The following is a 27,996-nucleotide window of genomic DNA, read 5'->3' as shown; positions in this document are numbered from 1 at the left end:
GGTGGTTACACATATATATATATATATAGATGTGCAACAAGATGCTTGAGCTGGCTAGAAAGGGAATCTTCGTAGATTATATTTATAAGAACTTGACCCAAAAAGAAGATATATTTTAAGAACAAATGGGCACCATGCAGGGCTCGAAGTGCGAAAGCTGAAACTTAGGAAGTAGGGCGTTACAAGCGTTACATCACATGGTCACTAGCTTTAGGATGAAATAAAATTTGTTTGGTTTGGTTTTGGGAGGGTTGAACTTGATAATAATAATAATACTAATAATAATAATAATAATAATAATATATATAATTATGGCAACCTCTCTGTACTTCTGTTTTGGATATTAAAAAGGCAACTCACTACTACGTGACTTTCATCTATATTATTGATTCTTAAGATGCTAATTATGGTTTTAGACCAAAAAAACAAAAACAAAAACAAGTTGATGACTCTTTATAGATGTGATGATCCAGTATATTGAGGCGACTCTCACCAGGGTTTCAAACCAATTCCACTTACAATCTAATATGAACAAATTGAATACAGATATTCGATAAGTTAAACAAATAAAATCATATATAATTTTCTAAATATTTTGAAGTGAAAATTGCTCAATTATGCTGCATTAGAGTGTGTGCATCCAACTTAAAATTAATTGATAATTGGTGTAGAGGTTCAAAATCTTTAAGCACTATTGCAAAGCTTACAAATACTCTCAGCAGGTTCGATATCAAAAACTCGAAAAACTAGGTGAATATAAAAATGGCAAGTATAGCATAAGATTTGTAACTTGGATAACCACAAACAATTAATCTCTTAATCATGTCGCCTAATCATGCCCACCTAATTATAGTGACTTAATATCTTATGCTAGTAACGTTAACAAAACCCTAATTAATAATATTGCACATGGCATGCAACCATGCAGGAGTTGCATCACTAAATTTTATTCTTATGAAAATCTTATCCACCAATAAAATAAAATGTTATGAAATCTCTCCTCTAAATCTGATTTTGTCCTCAAAGATTTTGGGATTCTTAAGGTGCCATACAGTCGGTTTCCTTATTTATAGATTTTATATAGTTTGTCATTAAAATTGTGGTTTGGTGACAAGTAGCTTCAAAAATTCCAAATTCAAAATCTTCAAAGGATCTCGAAATGTTTATTATACTACCATTTTTGTACTTAATGTTGGGGTTGTGTGACCTTAAATTGTAGCCAAAGGCACCAATCAATTTTGTGAGCAAAATTTGAAGAATAAATCAAATAAGAATAAAAAAAAAGATAAAGTAGAAATACATTAAAAGATGTGTTTAACGCATGCAATCAAAGAAATGGAAAAATAATAATATTAAAAGGTACCAAGCCAATTGTCACTTGTTGTCCACTAGTTAAAAGAATCCACAAGGCCGGCCTCAAAAGGTTCAAACTTTGCACTAAAAAGTTTGTAGCCATGTAACTTGAAAACCATGAAAACGGTTTTACCAATCGCGTGCGCAGAAACTGAAATTTTGGAAAGCATATGTTGAAACTTGAAACACCAGTGGGTTCTCCTTTTGAGAGAGAAGAGAGAAGAGAGAAGAGAGAAAGTGAAGAATTTAAGACAGTTTTTAAATGAAAAAGACTGCAAATTTAGTGTTAGTGTTTGGCATTACTTGAGAAAAGGTTGAACGAAAGGAAGAGGCAACCATACTCAAATGTTCAGTTGTTCTCTTAAGACTAGTCATTTTTATGCATTTTAAACGAAAGTTAAGATGGTGCGGTGTTACGAATTCACTCAAATTATAACATGCATATAAATCTTAAAAATTATGAATAATGAATTTTAAACATAATACATATGTTATAAACTTATTGTTAGAAGTTTGAATGAAATTCAAGGACATTTGTCCCACATTGGTAGAAATAAGAAAGAGTGATGTTGTGAGAATGTGAAGGTAAAAAGTCCCATATTGGAAAGTTATGAAACATAACAATGGCTTATAAGTAGTTGGGCCACTCCCCGCATTGCCAATTGATTTTGGGGTGGAACCTCAACTTCCTTCATGGTATCAAAGTCAGGTTGCCTACGTGTGAAAGCCCAACGGCCACACATTCTCCACGTCACCCAAAATGTGTTGTACAATGGGCTTATAAGGAGTTGGGCTACTCCCCCCATTGCCAATTAGTTTTGGGGTGGAACCTCAACTTCCTTCAGATGTCTTTATAAGTATGAAAGTCCTATACTTAGAAAATGGAAATTGGGCCAACTGGAAGCCAATTGGGTTTCAAATCAATTTGGGCATTGAATGTTATATATTATATAAATAATATTTAATATTTAATATCTAATGGTAAAAAAGACGGGCCTTGGGGGCACTTGGGCACTTTCAGATTTAAATTATGTAGTAATAAATTATTTTTGTGGACTGTGTTTTTTGTTCTTTGATTAAATAATCATTAATATCAATAAGTGTATTATACGTTTGCTTTCATTATACCAAGTCTTTAGCATGTATAGGGAAAACGGAAGTATTATTGAAAAATACATATGTATGTGTATAATACGAGTATTAAATGGGAAAATACTCAATTCTTTATACGGGTAATAACTCTGGAAAAGTAAAAAATCGAAAGGAGACAATGGCTATACCTTGGTAATGGTCTAAACGTAATGGATAATGCTTTAGACTAGTCTTATCAACAAAGGAAAATTAGGGAGAAATTTTTTTAAAAACAAAAAGGCACCCATTAGATATTTAAAGAGTATGGGCGCGCGGCTATACTATTTATTTTATTTAAAAGGAACCGCATAGCGCCTAGGGGGCCCAATTTATTTGTTTATTTATTTTTAAAATAGTATAGTCACACGGCCATACTCTACAAATGGAATATTTTAAAAGTACAGCCGAGCGGCTATACTATTAAATACCATAATCTCAAATTCTCTTTTCTAATTGCTTTAATTATTGTTTACTTAGTGAATAATTAGTATTTAAGAATTTTATTAAATTCAAAATTTTAACAACTAAATATTATTTATTAAATAATATCATTTATAATGTTAATTAAAATATTTAATTATAATTATTCACTAGAGAAATAATAGTTAGAACATAATTACTAATGAAAGTAATTAAATCAGGCTAAGACATTATTTAATTGCAGAAAATAAATTTTAGAAAGGAAAAAAAAAATGATTGACCTAAAGATACTAAGTTTATATTTATTTTTTTGAAAACCCTCTCCCGACGAAATTTCGTCGGCAGAGGTAATTTCGTAAGGAGAGGTAATTTCGTAAAGAGAGGTATGCAGACCTGACCCGACGAAATTTCTTCAGGAGAGGTTGTCTTGTTTTTTTCTTTTTAATTTTTAAAATTTAAAAATAAAAAATTAGTTTCTTTACTTTTGTTTTTTGCCCAACTTCTTTAATTTAATACATGTAATTAAGTAATACCTTAGCCTTTTTAAAATTACTTTAATTAGTAATTATTATTTCTTTAGTGAATATTTAAATATTTTATGAATTTTTGTAAATTACTTGATAAATAGTAATTAATTATTTTGTGGACTTTGTTTTTTGTTCTTTGATATTAAATAATCGTTAATATCAATACGTGTATTATACGTTTGTTTTCATTATATCGAGTCTTTAGGACATATAGGAAAAACGGAAGTATTATTAAAAAATACGTACATATGTGCATAATACGAGTATTAAATGGAAAAAATGCTAAATTCTTTATACAAGTAATAACTCTGAAAAAGTAAAAAAATCAAAAGGAGATACTCTGTTTTTAAAATTTTTTAAAAAAATTTCCCAAATTTTCTTTTACCTAGATAGGAGTAGTTTATCGCATTATCCATTACTATTATTGATAGCATTATCAATTGTTTTTAAATTTTTTTTAATAAATAGTATAGCCACATGGCTATACTGGGGTCCTTTAAAAAAAATAAAAAATATATATATATAGTTTCACAACTATACTCTTTAAATATATTGTTGTCCTTTAAAAAAATATTTTTTTTCCTGATTTTTGTACTTCGATAAGAGTAATTTAGAGCATTATTCATTACTATAAGGCCATTATTCGAGTCTCTATTGTCCATTTTTGATTTTTTACCTTTCCATAGTTATCATTTTCTAGTTTAATATTTGTATTATACACACACGTATGTATTTTTAAATAATATTTTTATTTTCCATACACATCTTAAAGACTCGATAAAATACACATTTAAAAAAACAAACATACTATATACGTATTATACACATATTTATTTATTTATTTTTTGGTTCCAGACGAGTCCGTTCCGATTAAACGCTGGGCCTTAAGTTGTGTCCGGTTTTGGCCTCATCTTTAGAAAACGACAAGGTGAGGTCGTGACCCGTGACCCAGTGACCCAGTGACCCAGCTGCCCGCGGATTACTACCCCAAGCAAAAGGCATCTCTCGGAAAACAACAGAGTTATTTATAGTGTCGCCCACATAGCTCTCTCTTCTTCCTCGCGCCGAGTCTGCTCTGAATTGAATAGTCTGAAAGACTTAGAGCTGCTTTGTGCCTCTTTGGCAGTGTTTCGAGAAATGGGGAAGAAGACGAAGAAGCCAGGAAAAGGCAAAGAGAAAACAGAGAAGAAAACAGCGAAAGCTGATGAAAAGAGAGCTCGCAGAGAGACCAAGAAGCTCTCGCCCGAGGATGACATCGATGCCATTTTGGTAACTTCATACTCGACCTATGCATATATATGTGTGTCATTGTGTGCTTGTTATTTAGAGTTATGGATCAGTTGGGAAACTGAAATAGTCTCTGGGAGTTTTAAACAAATTCCTTACGGGTTTAATTGTTCGTTGTTGAATTTGAGATATTCGTAGTTAAAGTTTATGAATTTGGTTTTTCTGGAAAAGCGTTGCTTAAGTGAAAATGTTAGATGATATTTATGGGAAATCAGTTCAGCAATTTAGGGAGTGTTTTAGTGCAGAAACAAAAGGGTGCCCTGCTATCCTAGAAATGTTGTGTATTAAGAGCGATTGTTTGTTTTTGAAGTTCATACAGAGATGTTTGTGAACTCAGTTTTATTTTCTGATCTCAATGGTTACCTTTGAATTGGTGGCAAGATGAAATGGAAATGGAGGTGTTATTCGATTTTTGAATACTTTGCTATGCATTTGCTTTTCCACAGTTGAATATACAAAAAGAAGAAGCCAAGAAGAAGGAAGTCCATGTTGAGGACAATGTCCCAGCTCCGTCTCCGCGATCAAATTGCACGGTAATGACACACTTGAATTTTTTTAGCAATTTTCATTTAGTGGATTAGTCTTAGCTTTGTTTGTGAATGTATGGGTGCATTACCCCTTGTAAATCTCATATTTTGTGCTTGTTAATTGTGTAGCTGAACATAAATCCCTTGAAAGAGATAGAGTTAATCCTTTATGGGGGTGAATTCTACAATGGTAATAAGGTTAGGTCTTGATATTCTTTTAGAATCTATATGCTTTATTTGCTTTATATGAATTAATTGGATTTTTTTGTTTTTTTGTTTACCTAATGTTCACTTGAGTTCTGATAATTTTTGTTGCTGCAGACGTTTGTGTATGGTGATCTTTACCGCTACGATGTTGAAAAGCAGGAATGGAAGTTAATTTCGAGCCCCAATAGTCCACCTCCTCGTAGTGCACACCAGGCCGTGACGTGGAAGAACTATCTTTACATCTTTGGTATACTGACAAAATTTCATTTATATTTACAATTACATGTGCACCACGTGCGCTTTTAATTCTTTTGCATTATGAACATGATTGCATTTGTTTGTCATTAGGTGGTGAGTTTACTTCCCCAAACCAAGAGAGGTTCCATCACTACAAGGTAAAACCTTTGAACTATTGTTTGTTGCAGACTGGGGTTTGACTTTTTAACCTACATCTCATCATAGTTTTGTCTTATTACAATGTTACCTTTATGTCTTCCTGTTATAGGACTTTTGGATGTTGGACCTCAAAACGAATCAATGGGAACAACTAAATTTAAAAGGGAGTCCAAGTCCACGCTCAGGTCATCGAATGGTAAATTCAGGTTGCTTTAGATTGACGTGTGCAATACCTAATTAGTATGGACTATGGAGTTGAGTTGTCTAATTTCCATATATGTGTGTGTGTGTGTGTGTTGAGACTGACATGAAAACATTAGTCTAATCTTCATCTTACATACCTTTTTTTGTTAAGAAAAATTGTAAACAGAGATTTCTAAAAACATCTATGTTTTTGGTTATGTTACAGGTACTGTACAAGCACAAGATTATTGTTTCTGTGTGTGTGTGTGTGTGTTGAGACTGACATGAAAACATTAGTCTAATCTTCATCTTACATACCTTTTTTTGTTAAAAAAAATTGTAAACAGAGATTTCTAAAAACATCTATGTTTTTGGTTATGTTACAGGTACTGTACAAGCACAAGATTATTGTTTTTGGAGGCTTCTATGACACTCTTAGAGAAGTGAGGTTGTTGATGGATTTTTATTAACATTTTGAAGGTTTCATAATTATTTATCTCATGATTTGGTATTGATTTTTTATGTTGGCTTGATGCTCAGATCCAAAGCACCGTGTGAAATTTAGCTGCAAAGTTGGTTTTATTGTATCTCTGTTCTTTCCAAAAATTTCTGGACATATTTACTGTCCTTTAAAATACATTTCTCTTTTATGGCAGGCTGATTTCACGGAGAGTGTGTATTTTTGAGAAGATTTCACAGAGATTGTGTTATGGGCTTTCAAGCAAATCTTTTTTATTAACTAAACTGGTTTTCATTGTGTATTGTTGCATGACAGTTGAAGTTGGGGTTGACCATAATAAAGTGTTGTGCAGGTACCATAATGATCTCTATGTATTTGACCTTGATCAGTTCAAGGTAAAGATATCTTCGCTGCGTCGCGTTAATCTAGTATATATCTGTGTGCATGTATACACACACACACACACACACACACACACATATGTTTAATTAATACTTTTACAGCATTGCATTCCAGTGGCAAGAAATAACTCCTAGGCCGGGTTCCATGTGGCCAAGTGCCCGAAGCGGTTTCCAGTTTTTTGTGTACCAAGATGAGGTGAGTGATTCAGAATAACTTCATAATGTCTGTCATATCTTGACATCCTTAACAGCCTTGACCTTGTGGTCTCTTTTTGACATGACAGATTTTCTTATATGGTGGCTATTCCAAAGAAGTTTCATCTGATAAAACTGGCTCTGAGAAAGGAGTTGTTCATTCAGACTTGTGGTCTCTTGATCCTAGGACTTGGGAATGGAACAAGGTTTTTACTTCAAACCACTGTTTTCTTTGGTGACCGTTTTGTTTCTGTGTATTTATCAATGCATATTAAAGGTAAAAAAAAGCGGGATGCCTCCTGGACCTCGAGCTGGGTTTTCTGTGTGTGTTCATAAGAAGCGAGCTTTGTTCTTTGGGGGTGTGGTGGACATGGAAGTTGGAGGTTTGTTCTTTCAATTGTATCTTTCTATTTTCGCTAGGCAATACAGTCCTGGCTTGAAGCTAGGACTGACCTTTTAGGGTAGGTGGATTTATTTTCCTTTTGTTCCTGGATGCATGCAGGTGATGTAATGATGAGCTTGTTCTTGGACGAACTTTATGGTTTCCAATTAGACAACCATCGCTGGTAAGCCCCATCTGAGGTTTATTTATTTATTTATTAACAGTTTGAGACTATTGTAATCATTGTCCATGTCCCTTAGTCTGCCCATTTTCTATGACCTTAATTTGTCTCTTTCAGAAGGTTTTAATTAAGTTCTGGTTACCTGTACAATCAGCTGCGATCTAATTTGGTTTTCTTGAAAGAGCAATTAGCATTTTGCAGTTTACGCATCATGATTTGTTCCAGTGATAATATTCTCCTCCAAACCCAACTTCTCACTCTTTTTCAGTTTTTTTTTTCTTTTTTTTCTTCCAGTGATTTATGAAGTTTAATTGTGTTTTAGGCAATGAAGTCTAAAGTGCAATAGTTCCTGCCTATATGTGAATCACAATTTTGTTTCTGGTACAGGTACCCATTGGAGCTACGGAAGGGGAAATCAACAAAAGATAAGGTTTGGCAATGTATAGATTTATAGCATGAATATGTACTGATTTCAGTGTTTTATAAAAGTCATTGATCTTTCACTTTTATTAATAAATAAAATGAAAGCAATTCATTTAAGACCCCTTGTTTTCATTTTTGCAGGTAAAAAAGAGTTCTGGACGAAAACGTAACGGTGATGATAAGATAAATTCAACTGAACCAGAGGAGTCTGTGGCAAATGACAAAGAGGATAATTCAGAGAATGATGAAGAAGCATATGACTTGGAAAGCAAAATTGATGGTATATCGAATCAAATTGCTACAACCATGACTGGTGGTAATGGTGACTTAGCTGTCAAATCTGCAGGAAAGCCACAGGAATCTAGTGCTAATTTGGATTCACAAATTTCTGATATACCAGAGGTTTTTTTTAATGCTGAATTTATCTATTTATGTATCTTTCCTCAAACAGTAAAATGCATCCATTTGATTTATGAATTTGGCTATTATGTCAGATAGTGAAGCCCTGTGGACGTATCAATTCTTGCGTGGTTGTTGGAAGAGATACATTATATGTTTATGGGGGAATGATGGAGGTTAAAGACCAAGAAATTACACTCGATGATTTGTATTCTCTTAATCTTAGCAAACTTGACGAGTGGAAGTGCATCATACCGGTTTGTAATAGATTGTTCTCTGTGTATAGATGTTCATACCATCTTGATATTTTTCAAATGTTGTATTGCCTTGATTGATCACTAGACATAGCTGTTACTATTGCGGACTTTATTGTGAATAAACTGAGACAACTGGAAATCTTTGTTTTTGTTGAATTTCATTATTTTAATCCTGAGTTTGCTTTTCCCTTTACCTAGGCATCGGGATCTGAATGGGTTGAGGTCTCTGAGGATGAAGATGAGGATGGAGATGAAGATGATGATAGTGAAGATGAATGCAATGAAGACAGCAACAGTGATGAGACTGATGATGATAATGATGAAGAGGTTTTTTTATTTACTTTATAATGTACATGTGTTTTTCCTTTTTTCAACAGTTAAGGGAATCCAGATTTTGTGGTTAAGATACACTTTGATGACTTTTTATTTGAAGTTTTGAATTATTTCTTCCTTTGGTATTCTGTCTGCCCTTTTTTCCTCGTCTCTATAGCTTAACTCAATTTTGGAACAAAGGATTTTAAATTAAATGTTGCATACATCCTTGTATTAGCTATTTTGATTCTCTGTATATTTTGGTTTATGGGGTTCATGATACCATCTTATTTGATCTCTCGTATTTGGCCATGCCTGTATTACAATTAGATGAAAATCATTAGACTGACTTTTTGAAAAAGTAAAATATTGAGCTGTCTGTTTTGTCTTCACTTTTTATGCGTGCACAGGGTGGGAAAGATGGATCCCTTCAAATGGGAGATGCTGTTGCTTTAATCAAGGGCGAGGGAAGGGCTCTACGGAGGAAAGAGAAACGGGCCAGAATAGAGCAGATCAGAGCCAGTCTTGGCCTTTCAGATTCACAAAGAACCCCAACGGTGCTGCTTTTTAATCTTTTATTTCTATTTAAATTTTAAACTGTATTGCAAGTGTGAATAAATGAGTATAATTTATGGGTTGAACTTGTAGTTGTTTTGTTTTCACATTGTACCTGTAAGCCTACGTCTTTAGTTGTGCATTTTCTTCATTACATAACTTTTTCAGCTAATATTGCTGTATGTCTTATGTGAAGCCTGGTGAATCTTTGAGAGAATTCTACAAACGTACAAATATGTACTGGCAAATGGCAGCGCATGAACATACTCAACACACTGGAAAGGTCTGTTTCTTCCTTTTCCTCAATAAAGAAAACCCTTAGTTTCAACAGATTTATCAAGGATAAAAATGAATGAAGAAACAAATAATAGGCTGCATATGGAGGAGGAGAAGTCGCTTCCTATTCAAGCTGTTTTCATATTTGTTTTCTTGTGCATGTGATGTGACATGGTGTGGCCTTGGCATCACAGGAGCTCCGTAAGGATGGTTTTGATCTTGCTGAAGCTCGATACAGAGAGCTTAAACCAATTCTTGATGAGGTAACTTGTTTGGTTTGTGTCTCAAGGTTTATATAGGTTTTATTCCTGAGAATTTAACTAAGATACAAAATTGACTTTAATGCTTCTGTGTATGCTGCAGTTGGCCATATTAGAGGCAGAGCAGAAGGCTGAAGAGGCAGAAGCTTCAGCTGAAACTAGCACGAAAAAGAGAGGCAAGAAGAAACGATAACTGGTTCACAGTGACGGAACCAGCCGAAAAATTGGGGTGGCTTCTACCTAGAGGTTTCTCAAGGGGATGTTGATTTTTGGGGTGGGCTGCAGCACAGGCCAGCCGCCCCTTGGTTCCCAACCTGGCGGTTCAACATATGAATGTGCGCATACGCATATTGCTGCTGCCATATTGAGTATGTTTTAAGATAATTGTGGAATATGATTTCGATGAAAATTATGACAATGACCTGTTTGTGACAAATTTTTTGCAAGTTCGTGGTTTCCCTTATTAGTTCATTTTGCTTTTCCTATATATATATATAGTTTGTGACAAATTTTTTGCAAGTTCGTGGTTTCCCTTATTAGTTCATTTTGCTTTTCCTATATATATATATATATATATATATATATATCATTTTCTCAATATTCTTCAACTTCATACAATGTTCAAAATGCTCTCGAATCGACAACACCAGAAGCTAAAACAATGACTCACACAAACCTTTCATGGTTACTCAAATGTTGTTAAACTAGAGGTATATGGCAACAACAGCCAATCACAAACACGCGTAAAGCATCACAGCAAGAAAATAAAAAGGAAATCCGACCAAAAAATAAGAAAAAGGAAACTTACAAGCAAAGCAACAAACAACTGCTTTAGACATATGCTAACCATTTCTCTGTTGACTTTTTTTAACGACTTTGCTTCACATTCTTGTGCCTTTTCACCCCGTTTGGTTCATGGAAATAATTTAAGGAGAAATGATTTCCAATGTCATTTTTTAAGGGATGAGAAATGGAAGGTTCCTTTTCCACGTTTGGTAATACTGGAAAAGTAACCGGGAGATATCACTTTATTTCCTTTCCTATGTTTGTTTTGAGTAGGAATGAAAAACAAAGTTTGTATAAATTTTCAATTATACCCATATTAAATCAAATAAAAAAAGAATGCATTTAATGATATATTATAATTCTAAATTGTTAATGGGGACAAAATGTTTATTTGATATTGGCTCATTTTCCTAAACTTTCCTATGATGAGGGAAAACAAAATCCAAGTTGGGATGATGACTTTACTTTCCCCCTACTTTCCCATGGCACAAGCAACGATTTCCCATGCTCGGACTTACCAAACATTGGAAAGTAATTGATTTTCCATCCTCAAGTCTCCTTTTCCATGAACCAAATGGGGCCAAAGTCGACGAATGCCAATCGAACTCATAAATAAGTGAAAAAAATGAAAGTGGGTAACTCAATTCCAACTCAGAAATAGAAGGGAAAGAAAGAAAAAAAGCAATTAAAATCAAAATCCTCTTTTCTTTCCTTTCCCTTCTGTAGTATGAAAACTATATTACATAATTTTTCCATTTTCCCAACTTCATCTTTCTTTTTTCCCTTGAACAAAAATACTTTCTTCTATAGAAAAAACAATTAAAAGGAACTAAAATATTAAGGTGTTAATGACATGCCGAATACTCGGATGCCAGGCTATTCTCGACCGGTATAAGCAAATCTCTCTCTCCGTTTGGAGCTTCGAGCTCTAAGAAGACAAACAGGCCCATATTGGCATTCGGGGTGCTCCGAAGCTTTCCCAGGTTCTGGTTTTGCTCAGAAAAGCTCAAACTCTCTTATTTTTGAAATAGATGAAGAACACCAGCCTTTTTATTCCAATGCTTTTCTTGTTATCGTTTTCCCTTCTACAAACAGTCCAAGTCTCCTCCTTTACACAGAGAAACCAGGTACTTCTTTATGAGTGTGTGAGTGCCTATACGTATGATATTGTTCTTTACTTATTTAGATGTTGAATTGTGCTTGGTAGCTTCAATTTTGTATATTGGATTATGGGTTTTGTAAAGTAAATATTTTTATCTAATCAACTTGTGGTTCTAATTGAGAGAACTTTACACAGAGTACAAAAATATGGATTGCGTTTTTATTTACGTTTGGATTTTCCAGAGTTTGCACCCGTTAAACAGAGCAAAGGAAAGGTTTTGATCAAAGGGGAAAGATGTGTCTGAGCTTCACCCTAGCTTGAATTACATTTTACTCAAATGCTAAAATGCCTTGTCTCAGTATGGTTATTACAATAGTCACAATTTTTAGTTATTTCATGCATATGAGCATTTTGTGAATATAATTATATATTTTTGCTCTATGGACCTTCCAAAGTAACGCAATTTTCTGCTTTTTGTAAACCAGGAGTTTCAAAAATCTGCATCTTCAAGGTAATATTACTTTCACTCTTTAGATTCATTGACAACCTTTCATTGGCTATATTCGTTTTTAGCTCAAACATGTCTGATGAAATTTGTAACTGGGATTTTAAATTTCTCTCTTTGGGTTGGACATATTTTCAGTACATGTTTTTTTTCTTATTTTCTTATTTTAGAACCCTTGAACAAGAACACGAGCATGCTCATGAAGTACATTGTTCCAGAGAAAGAAGTAGGGCAGCATGGAAAATTATTGAGGAGGTATGGACAAACATTGAGTGGTTTTACAATATCATACCATGCCTATTAGTGTGCTGAAGGGCATCTCTGATTTGTGTAATGTAGTACCTGATGCCGTTTCTGGAACAAGAGCACTATGAGATGTCAAGTAAGTGTCGACTTCATCCTGACAATGATCTATTTAGGGATCAGGAACAGCACAAGATTCATCTGGATATAAACGAATGGCAGTGTGGATACTGTAAGAAAAGCTTCCGTGCTGAAAAGTTTCTTGATCAGCATTTTGACAACAGACACTACAATCTTCTGAATGTAGTATGTGGACTGTATTTCCTTGCTTTAATATGTTAGGAGCACTTGTTCAATAAGTGCAAGATGCAATTTCGAATTTGTCATCACGTGTCAAACTTCTTCTTTTTGGTTGCACAATGGCATGCTGCATCAGGTCACTCAGTAATCAGTCTATGTAAAACATCTAATTGCATTTTCAGCTGATCGTGTACTTATTTGTTTCCCTCTATTATATTTGTAATTTTGTTCCTATTTCATTTTACATTAACTTATCTGCAAATTGAAGACCTATTTTTTAAGAAGCATTTGTATCTAGTCCATGTTTATCAGTTCTGGTTGCCTTGGGGTTTCTTAAACCCACTTTACAGATTATGTTTTATTTATTTATAAAGTATCAGTTTAGCTGTAGCATGATGCAATAATTAGATCAGAAAATAATTTCTGAAGAAAAGTAAAAAGTGAAGACCAATTACATGGCTTAAATAAATAATATCTGTACACTTGCATGATATATCAAGACATGATTATAAATTTATTTGACCTCTGTCTTTTCTGTTAGTTATATCTCTAATCTGGAATGTATGGTTGTTGTTTCCATTATATGGTTTGTTTTGTCCGCATGAATTTTTATTTTTTATGAATGCAGAGTGGCAGCAAGTGCTTAGCTGATTTATGCGGAGCTTTGCATTGTGATGTTGTAATGAATACCAAGTCAAGCAAGACCAAATGCAATCCTGCAGCTGCTGCAAGGAATCACCATCTATGTGAGGTTGCTTTACGGCACTATAATTTTTTATATTGTCAATTCTTAAACATTACCTTGTCTGAATCTTTTTTATTTTACTCCATATTGTAGGGTCTTGCCGATAGCTGTTTTCCTATTAATCAAGGTCCCTCAGCACGCCGCCTTAATGGTATTTTTCTTTGTTATCAACAGAAACTCTACCATTTCAATTCTGACGTTATTTGGCTGCCTTATAGTCATCTCTTTTCTTGTGGTTGTCTTATTACTATTTCAGATACTTAATAGTTTATTATACTTATGCTTACATTTTGATGTATTGGTAGAATTGTTCTTGCACCAATTTTGTCACGCTCACACTTGCTCGAGGAAACATAAACATTTTCCTAGAGGAGGAAAGGTAAGGTTTCAGTCTCCTAGTGCAATAGATTTTGCAATAAAAAATGAACTGTGCTTAAAACAAAATATGGAAAATTTCATTTCCCAGACTGCATAGATGATCTACTCATGTTAAAATCTTTTACCTGTTTACACTCACATTGTCTTTCTACTGGCTTGTTCCTTTTGAATGCGAACACAGACTTCTAAGGTCAAATATCTCTGGCTACCATTAGTCTTTATGTGGCATAGTTTCAGTATCTTCTAGCTTATTTTATATTTCAGTATTTCGCAATCGTTGTCTATGATTACCAAGATTCCTTTTTCTCTTTCCCTTTCTTTTGAAGATTTTGCTTTGCAGAAAAATATGTAGTCACATATTATTTTTTTTTGCAGAAGCAATTAAGTGTATTCTATCTGGCTATTTCCATACTGACTTTGATGCTGCTCCCTATTTTCTATCTGATAGTTTATTTGCACCAAAGGTATCACTCTTGTGGAAATTCAGAATTCCTATCTAGATTCGTTGCAAGAATTTCCTAAATTGTATGTATTTTGCAGAGAGATGAGAACGGGAACCCAAGATCTTAGGCGCATCTCAAAAGTTGGGCAGAAGACGAAACCCTCATAGCAGTTGGTAATCTATATACAAGTTCAAATATATACCGTTCATAATGTCATGCATAGTGTGCTTTGTAGTTGGGACAAGGTCTGTGATATTCCCTTTGATACTTATCCCAAAGTAAAAAAGAAAAACATATGCCTCTTGGTGTTATAACAGTGGGTAAATGATTCAGAGGTTTTTTAGATTAGTGATTAATGGCTCTTTATTATCATTTATTACAAAATAATTAGTATTGCTTGCATCTAATAAAAGATGTGATAATTTATACAAATATCATTCATTGGGTATCCTTTCAATATGTATTCTATTGAATTAGTTTATCATCACACCATACAGGATGTGCAAGTACATCACAAGTTGTAAGTTGTGACTAGAATTCCAACTCTTATGTTTGTCTTGTGTTTAAAATCAGGCACTTGAAATCATTGTTTAAATGAACGATCAAGGACTGATGAACTTGCCGTTCAACATATTTCCTTGTAAATATGCATGTCATACAACACACAAAGGAGTATGCTGCAACAAAGCCAAATTCTAGATCACCATCTTAAAAGCTGCTCCGGCTGTGACGTTTCCTACCCCTAATAAAGGCTCTAATGAAACAGAATTAGGTGTAAACAATTTAACTCTTCGATAAATTTATTATTTATCATTTCAAGTTTATTGCAATTCATCCTCAAAACTAGTCAGTCTGCCTCATGTCCCTTCGAATGAAGGTATATTTGTGTTAAGAGTCTTATTGTGAGTGCATTCATTTTCTAACAGTTGAAGATTTGTTACTACTTATAAGAGGTTTTGGCTGGCAAATTTCATACTAATGCTTGTATATTTATGAATTCCCTGGTTCAATTTTTTAACTTTACCAAATAAAAGAAGAAAAATAAAGCACTGAAATTATCTGCTTTATTATAGAATGTCACAAGGAGAACCATAAACAACATATAAGTCCAAATATAATATTTAATTGCAAAGGCTAATTTCTGTAGCCATTAGCTCTAAAATTATCTGCTAGATAGAATCATCATCTCTTTGATGAGCGATGGGCTTTTACTACTCGATGTTTCAGTCAACTTCGTCATACTTTGCTCAACAATGCCTTCCCGATGCAGGCAAATTGTTTATGCTTAGTTTCTTCTTTCATCAGCCGAAAACAATTGGTATGAGGATGGATAAGCTAAGCTGGTCGCTTATCTCCAGGATTCTCTGTCGCGCCATTTTCTTCGCTGCCGAATACTGATAGATGGAAGAGTTGAATTCTCTCATGTAGGAAAGCCTTCAACATATCACCTTGAATGATGCTATAAAAAATACTATTTGAATGCTTGTTCCACTCCACCACCAGATGCGGAAGGTACATGGGCTTCCACTTAGCTTATGGAGCTACAACCGCAAATGCAAGCGATATCAATTCATTCGATAAAAGAAAACCATCCGGATCACTAAGACGAATGTAGGCAGGACTTCTTTCAATCTTGTCCTCGTTTACTAGCAAGGCACTGAGTTCATCTGCAGCCATGGCCCTTCGCTGCTCATCCAAGAAAACCACATGCCCACTTTCAACATAAGGTTTATAGGCCTTGCAGAGAGCGAGAACAAGAGAGCTTCCATATTCTTCTCCAAACGACTTCAAATCCAGACCTCTTGAAGTTCTAAGAGAGAGCATGAGAACATCCGTGGCCATGTCCTGAGCAGAACGATTACTCTCACAGCTATCCACCAACCCATTTTCCAAATTCTCCACATAACCCATGTACTCTTTCATCCTTTTTGGCCTTGAAAACCTCACACCATCAACGTAGCTAGCAGAGCCAAGGCCAAAAGCATAGAAAGGTTTGTTCTTCCAATAAGTAAGATTGTGTTTGCAATGATATCCACTCTTGCAGTAACTGCTTATTTCATAGTGGTTATAACCCGCATCAGAAAGCGTCCTTGATGCCATCCTATAGAACTCAGATGACCGTGTTTCCGACGGCAATGGGAACTCCCCTGGTGTGTACCTGCAAAAAACACTACTTATTCAGAATCAAATTCATTAGAAAAGCTAAACTACAGATTTCATCACTGAATCTATTTACTTACAACAATCCAAATTTTGTGCCTTGTTCCACTTGCAAATCATATACGGACACATGGGTAGGACAAGCTTCAACAGTTAGCCTCAAACTCTCTTCCCACATTTCTGGGGTCTGGTGAGGCAGAGAAGAGATAAGATCCATACTCCAATTCTCAACCCCACATGACCCAACAATCTCAATGGCCTCATAAACCTCCCTAAGACCATGTGCTCTACCACAAGCTTTCAACAACTCTTCTTGAAATGCCTGAACTCCCAAAGACACCCTGTTCACACCCAACTCCATCATGTCCTTCATTTTCTTAGCATCAAAAGTCCCAGGGTCCATTTCCATAGATATCTCAGAGTCCGAACTCAACCCAAATTTCAACCTCAACGTATCCAAAATGGAAGAAACAAGCTTGGGTGGCACAAGAGAAGGCGTGCCGCCCCCGAAAAAGACCGTTTCCAGAGGCGGGTTGGCCTTATTTTCGGCTTTCATTGCATTGATTTCTCGGCAAAGTAATTGAACGTAGTTGATCATTCGCGGGTCGTCCTCGGTTTGGTTGGAAGAAGAGCCCACAGCGACGATTGTGAAGTCACAGTAGTGACAGCGCTTTCGGCAGAAAGGGAGGTGGATGTAAGCGGAAGTAGGAGGTGGAAGAATAGTGGTGGGGGTGTTGGGTGAGGCATTTTGACGAACAGTTGGCGCCGTGTGTGTGAAGCAGCTTAAGATAGCGTTAGGCAGTGGTTTTGGCGATAACGGTTTGGCGGGAAAGGATGAGAAAATTGGAGTGAAGCTTGATTTAAGCATTGTTTAGAGTGGAGATAAAACGAGCAGCGCGGCGATAGCTTCAGCTTGTTATAAGAGTGAGAGAATGCGGCAACTGCCGGTTTACAGGAAAAGGAAGGACGACGCCGTTTTGTGAATTTCAATAACTTATTAGTGACATATTCAATATTAAGATTTGGATATTCCGCTTTCTGAAAATAATGGATTTTAAAAATGAAAAATTGAACCCAATGAGAGTAAAAGCATATTGGGTCAAACCATACAAACTGATTACGTATTGGGAGTTACGAACTCTTAAAATTAATGTTACAAAATTGTTTTACATTGGTCATGATCTTCTCATACAAGGTGTTTCACCATATAAGGCCCTTCAAGCTCATAGCCTAATTTCCTATAGTAATGACGAGTTCCTACGCCCGAAATAACAGCGATCTTTGTGGATCTATGCTCCCTGCTCGCAATCCGCTCGGCCTCCTCCATCAAAAGTGTCCCATAGCCCTGTTTGAATCATTTAGACCATAAACATGTTAGAGAGAACAACACTTGGAGTGGCGTGAAACAGTTGATGTATACAAGCTACATTACCTGATGTTGCAGCTTGTCAGCATCCCGCCCATGAACTGGGACAGCAGTTCCATAAACATGGAGTTCACGAACAATAGAGCACTTCCCCATGAGTTCGGGACAAGACGTATTCCGCCCACACTTTCTCAGTCGCAGCAACCCAACCAGAATATCCTGTTTACAAAAAGAATACAAACAAAAGAATGTTAAGCGTCTGAATGCACAATCTGCTCACCATGAAAACCTCAATGCATAAAATTTTGTTAACAAATTACTACACAAATCAGAGAAACAACAAGTTTTGGAACAGGGAGATCCTCAGTTCATCTATATATGCTGAAACAAAACTAAAATTAGATATTCTACTCAAACATTAAAGCTATGATCATTTTAAGTATTCATCTTGCATCAGCTCAACACAGTTGCACATGACAAGAATAGAATGATCATTTCATGTGAAGCACTCTCTCAAACAAATAGATGGAATACCTGGCGAGTATCTTCATATGAAAGAAATGTTTCCCATCCTTCATTTGCCATATAATCACGACGAACAAGCTCCACTTGGTCTGGCTTAATTTTGTGATGTATGTCCTAAAATCATCAAGCATTTTTGGTAAAGTTTCATTATAGGGAAGGGGGGCGGGAGGTCACATTTGTAGTCTCAGTAGCATAAATCATGTTCAAACAAGCATGGCTATCTGTGTACCTGAATTCCAGCCTCTCGTGTTCGAACATCACGGCACTTCAAGCCCAAGTCTTCCATCCGAGCTAAAGCCAACTCCCGAAGATTTCCTTTCTCAACCCCGGAAGTAACTAGAGGCATTGGAATGTCTCGCTGAACTCTATACACACGTGTCCAAGGGGGAACCATGGCTAGGATCCTTGCTACAATGTCCACAAGTTGCTCAGGTGGGTAATTTCTATACCTGAAAACAGAGAAAAGAAACTACAGTTATTTCCCAAAGACAAACGCAAGAGCAATCATAGTTTTTGAAAAAGTGTTGCAGCTTTGGGGCATGAATAGTGGATCTCATAGTAAGGCACAAAATAAATATCATAATGCCCTATATCTGAATTATCCCCACAGCATCACTGAAAAGGAGGGAAGGGGGTATTCCTTCTCATACATGCAACAAATCAAATAATAAGTCATACCTGCCAGTTTTCCAAAGCTCATAAAGTCCAGTTCCACGGATCACAAGTGTTGGATAAATTTTAAGCCCATCTGCTCTGAACAAGGGGCTCTCAAAAAACTCCCGAAAACTCTCCATGTCTCTCTCAACCCCTACATTTGGAAGATCAGGCATCATATGGGCAACAACCTAGAGAGATGCATAAAATTATTAGTGTGAAAAAACAAAAGTAAATCAACGTGAACAACTAGAATGCACCGCAAGGTGCATATTGTAATTATTCCTGAAGGCTTTGAAAACACATAGTATAAAAAAAGCAGCTTTCTATAAGAATTATGGTCATACAAGCATATGCCTCTTTTTGAACTAAGGACAAAATGAATGGTAACAACAAAACCAACTACAGTTTGATAAAATGTTCTTGCGGAGTTAAGCGAAGCACAACATAGTTTAAAAACTATTTCCAAGCAGACAATTTTAGTAGCTGATTGCATTGATGAAAGATTACTCTCCAATGAATATAGAAAGGCCCAAATGCATTTTTACACCAGTGAAGGTGAATAAGTTTTATGATAGGGCACTAGGCTGACCTTGAAACCAGCATCCTTTGCCAGGCAAAAACAATCAGCCACTGCAGCTACTGTATGACCTCTATTGGTGTCACGAGCCACATCCTCATATGTACTTTGAACTCCAATCTCCAGTCTTGTACAACCATAAGAAAGCATTTGTCTCAAGTGAGGTCCAAGGCAATAATCTGGCCTCCTGCAGGACAAAAAGTTACAATCACACCTTAGGCAATTTTCTGGACCGACCATATCAATAGATGGGAAATTAAAAAATTACTCTAAACCAAGTTAAATACAGGAATGAGAAGAAGGGTGTTAACATCTAAAACAATTAAACTAAACACTCACGTTTCAATGGTCATTCCAATACATTTTGTAGCACCATGCTCAGAGTAGGCAACTGCCTCTTCAACATTGGCAGAAGTGTGTCCTGATAACGCGTCATGCAGATTTCTAATAAAGTAATCACGGTAATCTGCTGGCAATGACATGAATGTACCGCCCATTAAGATGAACTCAACCTGAAAGCATAAATTCATTACCAGTAAGAAGGTACCAAGTATGCATTTTACTCTATCATGGCAATCTGCACAGCCAAAAATAACTTTCTAAGCTCTAAATAGAGAAACAGGCCAAACCTTGTCTACACTGTGACCCAGTCGCTTCAGTTGATCTATCCTGCCCCTAGCCTGGACATATGGATTGTATCTACAAACACAGAACCAAAGTATTAGCAACCAAACAGCAACTCCCCTGATTGTAGTTTCACGTATCCAGTATTGAAATTCTCATTCCTTTTCATAGAATAAAACCAATCAAGCCAGAACTTTTAACTTCAACATTAGTCATAAACAACATAACCGCTAATTAACCTATCAACTGTTCGACAAAATGCATCAAACCATACCTGGCCCGAATTGCGCGCATGCTAGTGGGCTCGTAGCCCGTGTAAGACTGAGTGCTGTACTCGAAGTCCGAGTCTGGCCCACCTGGGCAATACACGCATATATTCCCGGTGGTGGCGATGTGGGGGCAGCGGTGAGGTTTCGACATCACGGCCACGACGGCGATCCCCGAGGCGGTTCGAACCGGCTTGGCACGGAGCTTCGGGAGAAGAGCCTCCCGGTCCGACTCGGGCAGAGCCGCGATCATTTCGACCAGCTTCGGCGCACGTGAGAGGCCGTACTTCCGGCAGGCGGTAGTCTTCAGCGCGTTTAGGTCGACGTTTTGGCCTTTCCGGGAGAGGTCGACCATGGCGCTCACAATTTCGGCAATTGCTCGGACCCGGGCCTCTTCTTCGGATAGTCCATGGGCTTCGAACCCTCCCCGACCCGGTCGGGGTTGCTTTCTGGTGGGCTCGGATACTGCTAACACTTCAGTCGCCATGGGAGAGAAAAAGAGAGAGGTGAGGAAAGAAGGTTAACTGGAATCGCCGTCGTTTCTATGCTTCAGCTCGAGTTTGTTAAGGTTTAACTAAAACCTTTTATTTTATTTTATTTTTATGAAATATAATTATTTTCATGTGAAAAAATATAATTAATTACATAATTAATTATTTCAGAAAATACTTTTCTATTGTTGTCTCCGGTAAAAAGTCACCTGTTTGGCAGTTTCCTCACTTTACTTTCTGTAGTTTCAATTTTTTATCAATTTTATTTGTGTAGTTTTAAATTACAACAATTCAAGAACATGCTGTAAATTATATTAAACTTCTTCAAATTCCATTACGTTTTGAGCATAGGATTTAACCGAATTTATATCGAAATTAAATGAATTATGACACAAATTGTAAGATATGCTTGAATCATTCAGATTTAAAACAAGAATAAAATTAACAAAATTAAAATTACGAAAACAAAAATTACGTTTTGCATTTATTTCCCCATCAAATTACATTAAGCTAGCCAGTATACATAAGCACAACAATTTTCTAATGTTTTCCTAACTTTTTTTTTTTCCCTGCCAAAATGTTTTTATAGCTTAATGTAATTTAAATTTTTTACATTTAGAAATTAGAAAATAAAACGCAGCTTTGAAGTCTTAATCGGTGTTCTTCCCGCAACTCCGAAATTTTCTGCCGCCTGAAAACATAATTCTGGTGAGAGAAGCAGATTGTTGCAGAGCAACAAGCATGGAGAACAGTCCCAAGGAACGAAGCGAAGTAGAAGCTAAAGTGCTTGACAAGGTCGGAGAAGTAATCTCAGTCGTAAAGAAGGCCAAGCACGTAAACCAAGTTATTTGCGCGCTTCACTCCCTCGCTATTCTTCTCTTCCCTCTCGACGCCTCTCTTCTCTCAGGTTACTCTCCCAACCTCTCACTTCTCCATTTCACCTTCGTCCACTGTCTTTCATTCTTGAATTTTTGAGCATGTGAACCGGTTGTTTGGTTTCCGAGAAAAATTGGACGAGAGAGTGTGGGAAACAGAATCCGAAACCAAAACATTGAACAAAATTGACATCTTGTGTCGTTTTGTTTTGGTTAAAAGATTGATTTATTGCAAACTGACTCATGTGAAATGTGGAATTTCAGGTGCTATTGATGAGCGATGCAGAGAGCTGGTGTGTGTCGTTTATTTTCACGAAATTTTCTCGAAATTTATTTATCGCAGCCAGTTTTCTGGAAATTTTATGCCTTTATGATTGTGTTTTGTGCAGGTACTTGGTGCCAAGGCTCCTTCGGCTGATGAGAGGAGCAAGTGGTGGCAAGTATTCTATGGAGGAGCTGCATTCTCGACATTTGCTCGGGTTCTGTTAATTGGTACTTTTATTAGCTCTATTCTCTACTGTTTATGCTGCTTTCTCCATTTTTGTTGTTGTTGGAAATCATGTATCTCCAGCTTTATTCTTTCACTTGTGAAATTTGAAAACTTTATTAGTTGGGGAAAAAAATACCATGTAAACCAGACAAACTACTAACACTCTAGGCCTGTAGAGAAGGGTGTTGATTCAAATGGAGATTTGTGAAACCTAAAGATTATAATTGATCGCTGATTTTCCTGAAGATTAGCTTGAGGAAAATTTGGCATCTCTTTCAGTGGTTTTGGTTGCAAATGTTTTTGTCTATTGACGGCTTGTTGTACATGTCTTTATATATTTTATGTTTTGTTGTTGCATGCAGATATTGCTTCCGACTGGCTAGCTTGCTTCCCCTTTTCAGCACGTCAACATGTCTATGATGTTTTCTTTGTTAATGGACTTGCCACTGAGGTTGTTCAGACCTTGGTCCCTTGTCTACATCAGAGTGGAAGAGACGATCTTGATGTTAAGGCTGTACACTCTACTACTGAAAGGTATGGGTTGAGGACCGGTTTCTGTCCAGTGGTTATTTATAACAATAAGAGGTCCAAGTTGAAATATCGATGGTGACTATAGTCAATCTGTTGAACTTTTTTTACCATTACAACAGGTTACTCATACTTTGCTTGCTTGAAAATAACGGGGTGCTCCAGATGGCTAGAGAATTCAGCAGTTCTTCCCATTCTGAAGATTATATAAATGAAAATCTTAAGCCAGCTGTATCTAGAGTAGCCCAGATCGTTGCATCTATACCTGACAAAGCACAATTGAGAGCCCCAACTTCGCTTTCATCACAGTATCCTTTTATGTCTTGTGCTGGATAATTGAGTCATATACTTGTTTAGGCTTTGGAGAAGTGTATGCTATGATGAGGGACATAACTTAATGTTCTATGTGAGCATTCTGGTAATCTGACATCAGAATGGCATTAGAAATATATATGCCTACTTATTTGCAGTTAAATTGTTTTCTTTTCTGTTACTGCCATTTTATTGTTTTTCTTCACTGAAGTACTAAAGTTTTTTCTTCAAGCAAGTTACCATCCAACTTCTTTCTCTAGCAGAAGAAAGGAATATGAATCTATTAGAAGAAGGAGCGTGCCTTAAAAGTGACATGAATGGGACCTTACTATTTGTTGGGGAGATATTTTCTCGTGTATGTCGGCGTGGATCTGTAGGTAACTGTTATAATTTTAAGCACAGCAATTAAAAAGTGTTTATGCAAAAAGAACAGGATTTCACTTATATGTCCACCCCCCCACCCGCCAAAATTTTGAAAAACTTACTCTTCCAGGGTAGTTATTTATTTCCATCAAACAAAAGTGGAACCACCCTTATTATCTGGTTAATTGAGTGTGACAATTGATATGCAAGAAGAGTATTCTGGTGCCTTTGGATATGTAACCAAGTGTTTTTCCTTTTTCACAGATGTGCTTTTAAGCGAAATAATTCCACGGGTTCTTAGTCATGTACGGAGCTTATTATCATTAAATATAGATCCACTTGTCTCGGATGTTTTTGAATCATACACCGGTTCCCAATTTTGGTTGAATATGATACAAGCTATGAAAGATTCTTATGCTGTGGAAAGAATATCTGAGCAGCTTTTACATCAGCTTGCAACTGAATGTTTGAGTGATGTTGAAGCCTACTGGATTCTTTGGCTATTATTTCATCAGGTTTCTAAACACCAGATATCAGTGAGGTCAGTGAATACTCTCTCTCTCTCTCTCTCTCTCAAATTAAGTGGACACGTTTTAACATTTAAGATTCAAATTTGCACTTGAAATCAAAATTGTTTTTGCAGAATGTTGTGGTGTGGCAAATTGTTTGGATATACTGAAATCTGGCCCAGAGATAATTAGATGTGCCACCAGTTTCATCTTTGTTTTTTACAGATATTAATTGTTTTACATTACCCATGGCATGCAAACAATGTGTTGCATATAAAGAGTTTTCCCAGTTCTGACATATTACACTGATTGTTGATGGAAAATACATTTTTTTTGTCGCTCCAGAGTTGATCTTTTAAAAGTATCTTTGATTTCCTGTTATATTAAGTGTTTAATTTTCAGCTTTCCTCTTTATTAGGGCAATGTTTGCTGACAAATTCTTACTCTGGAAAGTATTTCCTGTTCGTTGCCTGCGATGGATCCTTCAGTTTGCTGTTCTTGAATGCCCACCTGAAAGTAATTCACTTGCTAAAGGTCATAATACCCGAAATTTCTTAGACACATTGCAGCATCTGGTAGCAGTATGGTCTAATAAGGAGTTTGTGCAATCAGCCCCAACTGAGCAGCAAATTTGTATCCTTCTTCATTTGTTTGTCTAGCATCTGGTAGCAGTGTGTGATGAATCCTAATGATTCTTCTTGACTGACCTTTACAATGGGAGACCTTGTAGACTCTAAAAGCCTAAAGATTAATATGAAATACCTGATATATCACAAGTAGCTATTCTATAATAAATCCTGTTGCATTAAAGAAAATTTCATTGTTTCATTATGCTGCTTTTTGGATTTTGTTGCTCCTTAATCTTGCAATATCAGATGTATCTGCAGCTGTAGGCCTTTCCCTGGAGAAGATGTCTAAAGAGGAACTAGATGAGACTAAGGATGTGATGCACTCAATTCTCAAAGGAGTGAGCTGTAAATTCTTTTCCCCATCTCTATCGGTATAGTGTCTTGCAATGTTGGTGGTCAGTATCTTCCAATTATATCTTGTCTTCTTTGCTGGCAGGTAGGCTGGAAAGCCCTAATAATTTGATTCGGAAAATGGCCAGCAGTGTTGCTTTAGCTTTCTCCAAGGTGATTGACCCAAAAAATCCTCTATACCTTGACGATAGCTACACTGGGGATACTATCGACTGGGAATTTGGGTTGTCTACTCCTGAGAAAGGGACTCCTGAACAGGGTATTGACAAAACTGAAACATCTACTACCTCAGTTCTAGAAAAGGGCTTCACCCACAAAGGCAATGATGAGATAGCAAGCAATGGGAAGAGTAAAAATAAAAAAATAACTGAATCTAAGTTGGTTGATCCAGACGAGATCATTGATCCAGTTACACTAAATTACGAATCAGCCTCTGATGAAGATGACAACGATGATGCCAGTGAGAATTCCGATGTCTCGAGTGACTCATCTTTACAGCCATATGATTTGGCAGATGATGACACAGATTTGAAAAGAAAATTTTCACAGTTGGTTGATGTGGTTGGGGCACTTCGGAAATCTGATGATGCTGATGGGGTAAGTAAACTAAGTACATTAGTTTAATACTTGTCAAATGTTTTTCTTACAATAATCACTAGTAAACTAAGTTTGTGCTGTAGATGAGATCGACCTTTTGGTGCAGCTTATGAGATCTATAGGTGAAACATTAGACAAGCTGGATGAATATTGTCCTTGGCTCGTGTAAATATACAACTAAATAATTAGGGAGTGGGTATGAAACAATGGTTGGATTGCCAGAGTGCAGTGATTCCCTGGCAGTCAGCTAGGAAAATTTGGTGGACCAAATTCTCTTCTGGATTGTTACATTTATTTTCATATTGCAGGTGGAGAATGCTCTTGCTGTTGCTGAAAAGCTTGTCAGAGCGTCGCCTGATGAGCTTAAGCATGTAGCAAGTGATCTTGTCAGAACTCTAGTTCAGGTTCGTTGCTCTGACTTTGCGGTAGAAGGTGAGGAAGATTCAGCTGAAGACAAGAGACAGAGAGCATTGGTTGCTTTGCTTGTCACATGTCCTTTGGAATCTCTTGAGACTTTAAACAAACTACTATATTCACCTAATGTGGATGTCAGTCAACGCATAATGATACTTGATGTCATGACTGAGGCTGCTCAGGAGCTTGCTCATACTAAAATTATAAAGCCTAAACAGGCTAGGGCCCTCATAGCAACCACGTCAGAGACCCAAGCTTGGTTCTTGCCAAGCGACATTGGGCCCCCTGGATCTGGTCCCTGGAAAGAGATTTCAGAATCAAGATCTTTGCTGAATTGGACGAATCGTTATGAGAGGGAACTTCCTTCAAAACCTGGTCAGATTAAGAGAGGCAAAACGCGGCAATGGAGCCTAAGATCAGCAAATAAACAAGAAGCCCAATTAGAATGGTCCCATAATAAGTTTCCGGTGTATGCAGCAGCATTTATGCTCCCTGCCATGCAGGGCTTTGATAAGAAAAGGCAGGGTGTTGACTTGCTTGATAGAGATTTTATCGTCCTGGGAAAACTCATCTATATGCTTGGTGTTTGTATGAAATGTGCAGCCATGCATCCAGAAGCCTCTGCACTGGCTGCCCCTCTTCTAGATATGCTAAGATCCAGGTACTGACTGCAAAATCTCTGTGTGAATGAAATGATGATTAGGTTATGATATTCTAATAGCAGCTTCCCCATTGCATATATACATTAAACTATATTTATTTCACTAAACCTGTTGTTTTAACCTTCATGCAGGGAGGTATGTCTTCACAAGGAAGCTTATGTTAGAAAAGCTGTTCTTTTTGCAGCTTCATGCGTATTGCTATCTCTTCATCCCTCTTATGTAGCAACCTCCTTAGTTGAAGGAAACATTGAAATTTCGAACGGGCTTGAATGGGTGCGCACATGGGCGCTTCAGGTAGCTGAATCAGACAACGATAGAGAGTGCTATACGGTAAACAACTAATCCTAAAGCTCCATAAGGGATGCCTATACTCCCCACCCCGCCCCGCCCCTCTCCTCTGAAACCTTTCTCCATTCAATGCCATATCACTTTCTTCTTTGTTTGATTGTTTTTAATTGCTGCAACGTTGATTTAATTTACCTATGCCACCATGACTGGTTGTTGACATATATCCTTTGTGTCGTAGATGGCTATGGCATGCCTACAACTCCATGCTGAGATGGCCCTCCAAGCTTCTCGAGCACTAGATTCACCAGAAGCTACATCCATTTCGAAGAATGTCGGGCTTCCTTCCAGTCTGTCCAAGGGGACAATTATAATCCCACAATCCAGTGTGAAATACCAATAATTTATTGATTTTGTTCACCAAAAAGAAAATTTTAAATTAAGTCAGCCTTTTTGTAACCTGTTTTGTACAGTTCATGCTACTAATTGATATCGCTATTTTGTAAATGGTGGTTTCCTACGTTGTTTGTTGATTATTTTTTCAATCCATGTAACTTGGGATCGAGTATGTAGTCATTCTATGGAACCTACAAAATTACTTCGGTTTTGTCACAATATAAGAAATCTCAATTTTCCATCCACTATCACCAATTGAGCTAATGGAAACAAAATTACTTTTAA

The 27,996-nt window shown here is 36.5% G+C and overlaps 5 protein-coding genes across 7 annotated transcripts; 3 read left to right on the top strand and 2 right to left on the bottom strand.

The window, feature by feature from the left end:
- The first annotated feature begins 4,447 nt into the window (after positions 1-4,447).
- On the top strand, positions 4,448-10,603 carry LOC117628608 (kelch domain-containing protein 4). Of its 2 annotated transcripts, XM_034361096.1 has the most exons (20): positions 4,448-4,700; positions 5,165-5,251; positions 5,375-5,443; positions 5,567-5,699; positions 5,801-5,847; positions 5,958-6,044; positions 6,418-6,479; positions 6,844-6,886; positions 7,008-7,088; positions 7,177-7,293; positions 7,365-7,470; positions 7,590-7,653; positions 8,038-8,080; positions 8,215-8,475; positions 8,568-8,729; positions 8,928-9,056; positions 9,452-9,598; positions 9,793-9,879; positions 10,067-10,135; positions 10,236-10,603. In XM_034361096.1, exons 1-20 carry the CDS (start codon positions 4,569-4,571, stop codon positions 10,323-10,325), a joined length of 2,016 nt encoding a protein of 671 aa, XP_034216987.1. In that variant the 5' UTR covers positions 4,448-4,568; the 3' UTR covers positions 10,326-10,603. The 2 variants fall into 2 exon arrangements, with proteins under 2 accessions (XP_034216987.1, XP_034216988.1); XM_034361097.1 differs by lacking the exon at positions 7,008-7,088 and having other exon boundaries at positions 4,457-4,700; positions 10,236-10,325.
- A 1,102-nt stretch (positions 10,604-11,705) lies between these two features.
- Positions 11,706-15,613, top strand: LOC117627697. 2 transcript variants are annotated; one of them, XM_034359898.1, is made up of 9 exons: positions 11,706-12,531; positions 12,696-12,780; positions 12,865-13,074; positions 13,697-13,819; positions 13,907-13,964; positions 14,119-14,192; positions 14,567-14,655; positions 14,732-14,806; positions 15,235-15,613. In XM_034359898.1, the coding sequence occupies exons 3-8, from the start codon at positions 12,871-12,873 to the stop codon at positions 14,799-14,801; spliced, it is 618 nt and encodes a 205-aa protein (XP_034215789.1). In that variant the 5' UTR covers positions 11,706-12,531; positions 12,696-12,780; positions 12,865-12,870; the 3' UTR covers positions 14,802-14,806; positions 15,235-15,613. The 2 variants fall into 2 exon arrangements, with proteins under 2 accessions (XP_034215789.1, XP_034215788.1); XM_034359897.1 differs by having other exon boundaries at positions 11,712-12,531; positions 14,732-14,807; positions 15,208-15,613.
- Positions 15,614-15,701: 88 nt separating this feature from the next.
- LOC117628144 (heme chaperone HemW) lies at positions 15,702-17,780 on the bottom strand. The gene is made up of 2 exons (XM_034360520.1): positions 16,875-17,780; positions 15,702-16,792 (listed from the first exon to the last, which is right to left on the bottom strand). Exons 1-2 carry the CDS (start codon positions 17,660-17,662, stop codon positions 16,168-16,170), a joined length of 1,413 nt encoding a protein of 470 aa, XP_034216411.1. The 5' UTR covers positions 17,663-17,780; the 3' UTR covers positions 15,702-16,167.
- Positions 17,781-17,888: 108 nt separating this feature from the next.
- On the bottom strand, positions 17,889-21,369 carry LOC117629400 (elongator complex protein 3). The gene is made up of 9 exons (XM_034361980.1): positions 20,818-21,369; positions 20,549-20,618; positions 20,259-20,431; positions 19,932-20,106; positions 19,364-19,530; positions 18,915-19,134; positions 18,695-18,799; positions 18,227-18,379; positions 17,889-18,139 (listed from the first exon to the last, which is right to left on the bottom strand). The coding sequence occupies exons 1-9, from the start codon at positions 21,294-21,296 to the stop codon at positions 17,981-17,983; spliced, it is 1,701 nt and encodes a 566-aa protein (XP_034217871.1). The 5' UTR covers positions 21,297-21,369; the 3' UTR covers positions 17,889-17,980.
- Positions 21,370-21,935: 566 nt separating this feature from the next.
- LOC117627334 (telomere length regulation protein TEL2 homolog) lies at positions 21,936-27,930 on the top strand. Its single transcript, XM_034359381.1, has 13 exons — positions 21,936-22,207; positions 22,440-22,468; positions 22,565-22,667; positions 23,028-23,199; positions 23,316-23,501; positions 23,725-23,882; positions 24,133-24,409; positions 24,796-25,010; positions 25,253-25,351; positions 25,443-25,954; positions 26,263-27,029; positions 27,162-27,360; positions 27,557-27,930. Exons 1-13 carry the CDS (start codon positions 22,042-22,044, stop codon positions 27,716-27,718), a joined length of 3,045 nt encoding a protein of 1,014 aa, XP_034215272.1. The 5' UTR covers positions 21,936-22,041; the 3' UTR covers positions 27,719-27,930.
- The last annotated feature ends 66 nt before the right edge of the window (positions 27,931-27,996 follow it).

This window comes from Prunus dulcis, chromosome 5, assembly GCF_902201215.1.
Source record: "Prunus dulcis chromosome 5, ALMONDv2, whole genome shotgun sequence".
Lineage (NCBI taxonomy): Eukaryota > Viridiplantae > Streptophyta > Magnoliopsida > Rosales > Rosaceae > Prunus > Prunus dulcis.
The sequence above is the reverse complement of the archived record's forward strand: the minus strand, read 5'-3'. Positions and strand labels throughout refer to the sequence as shown.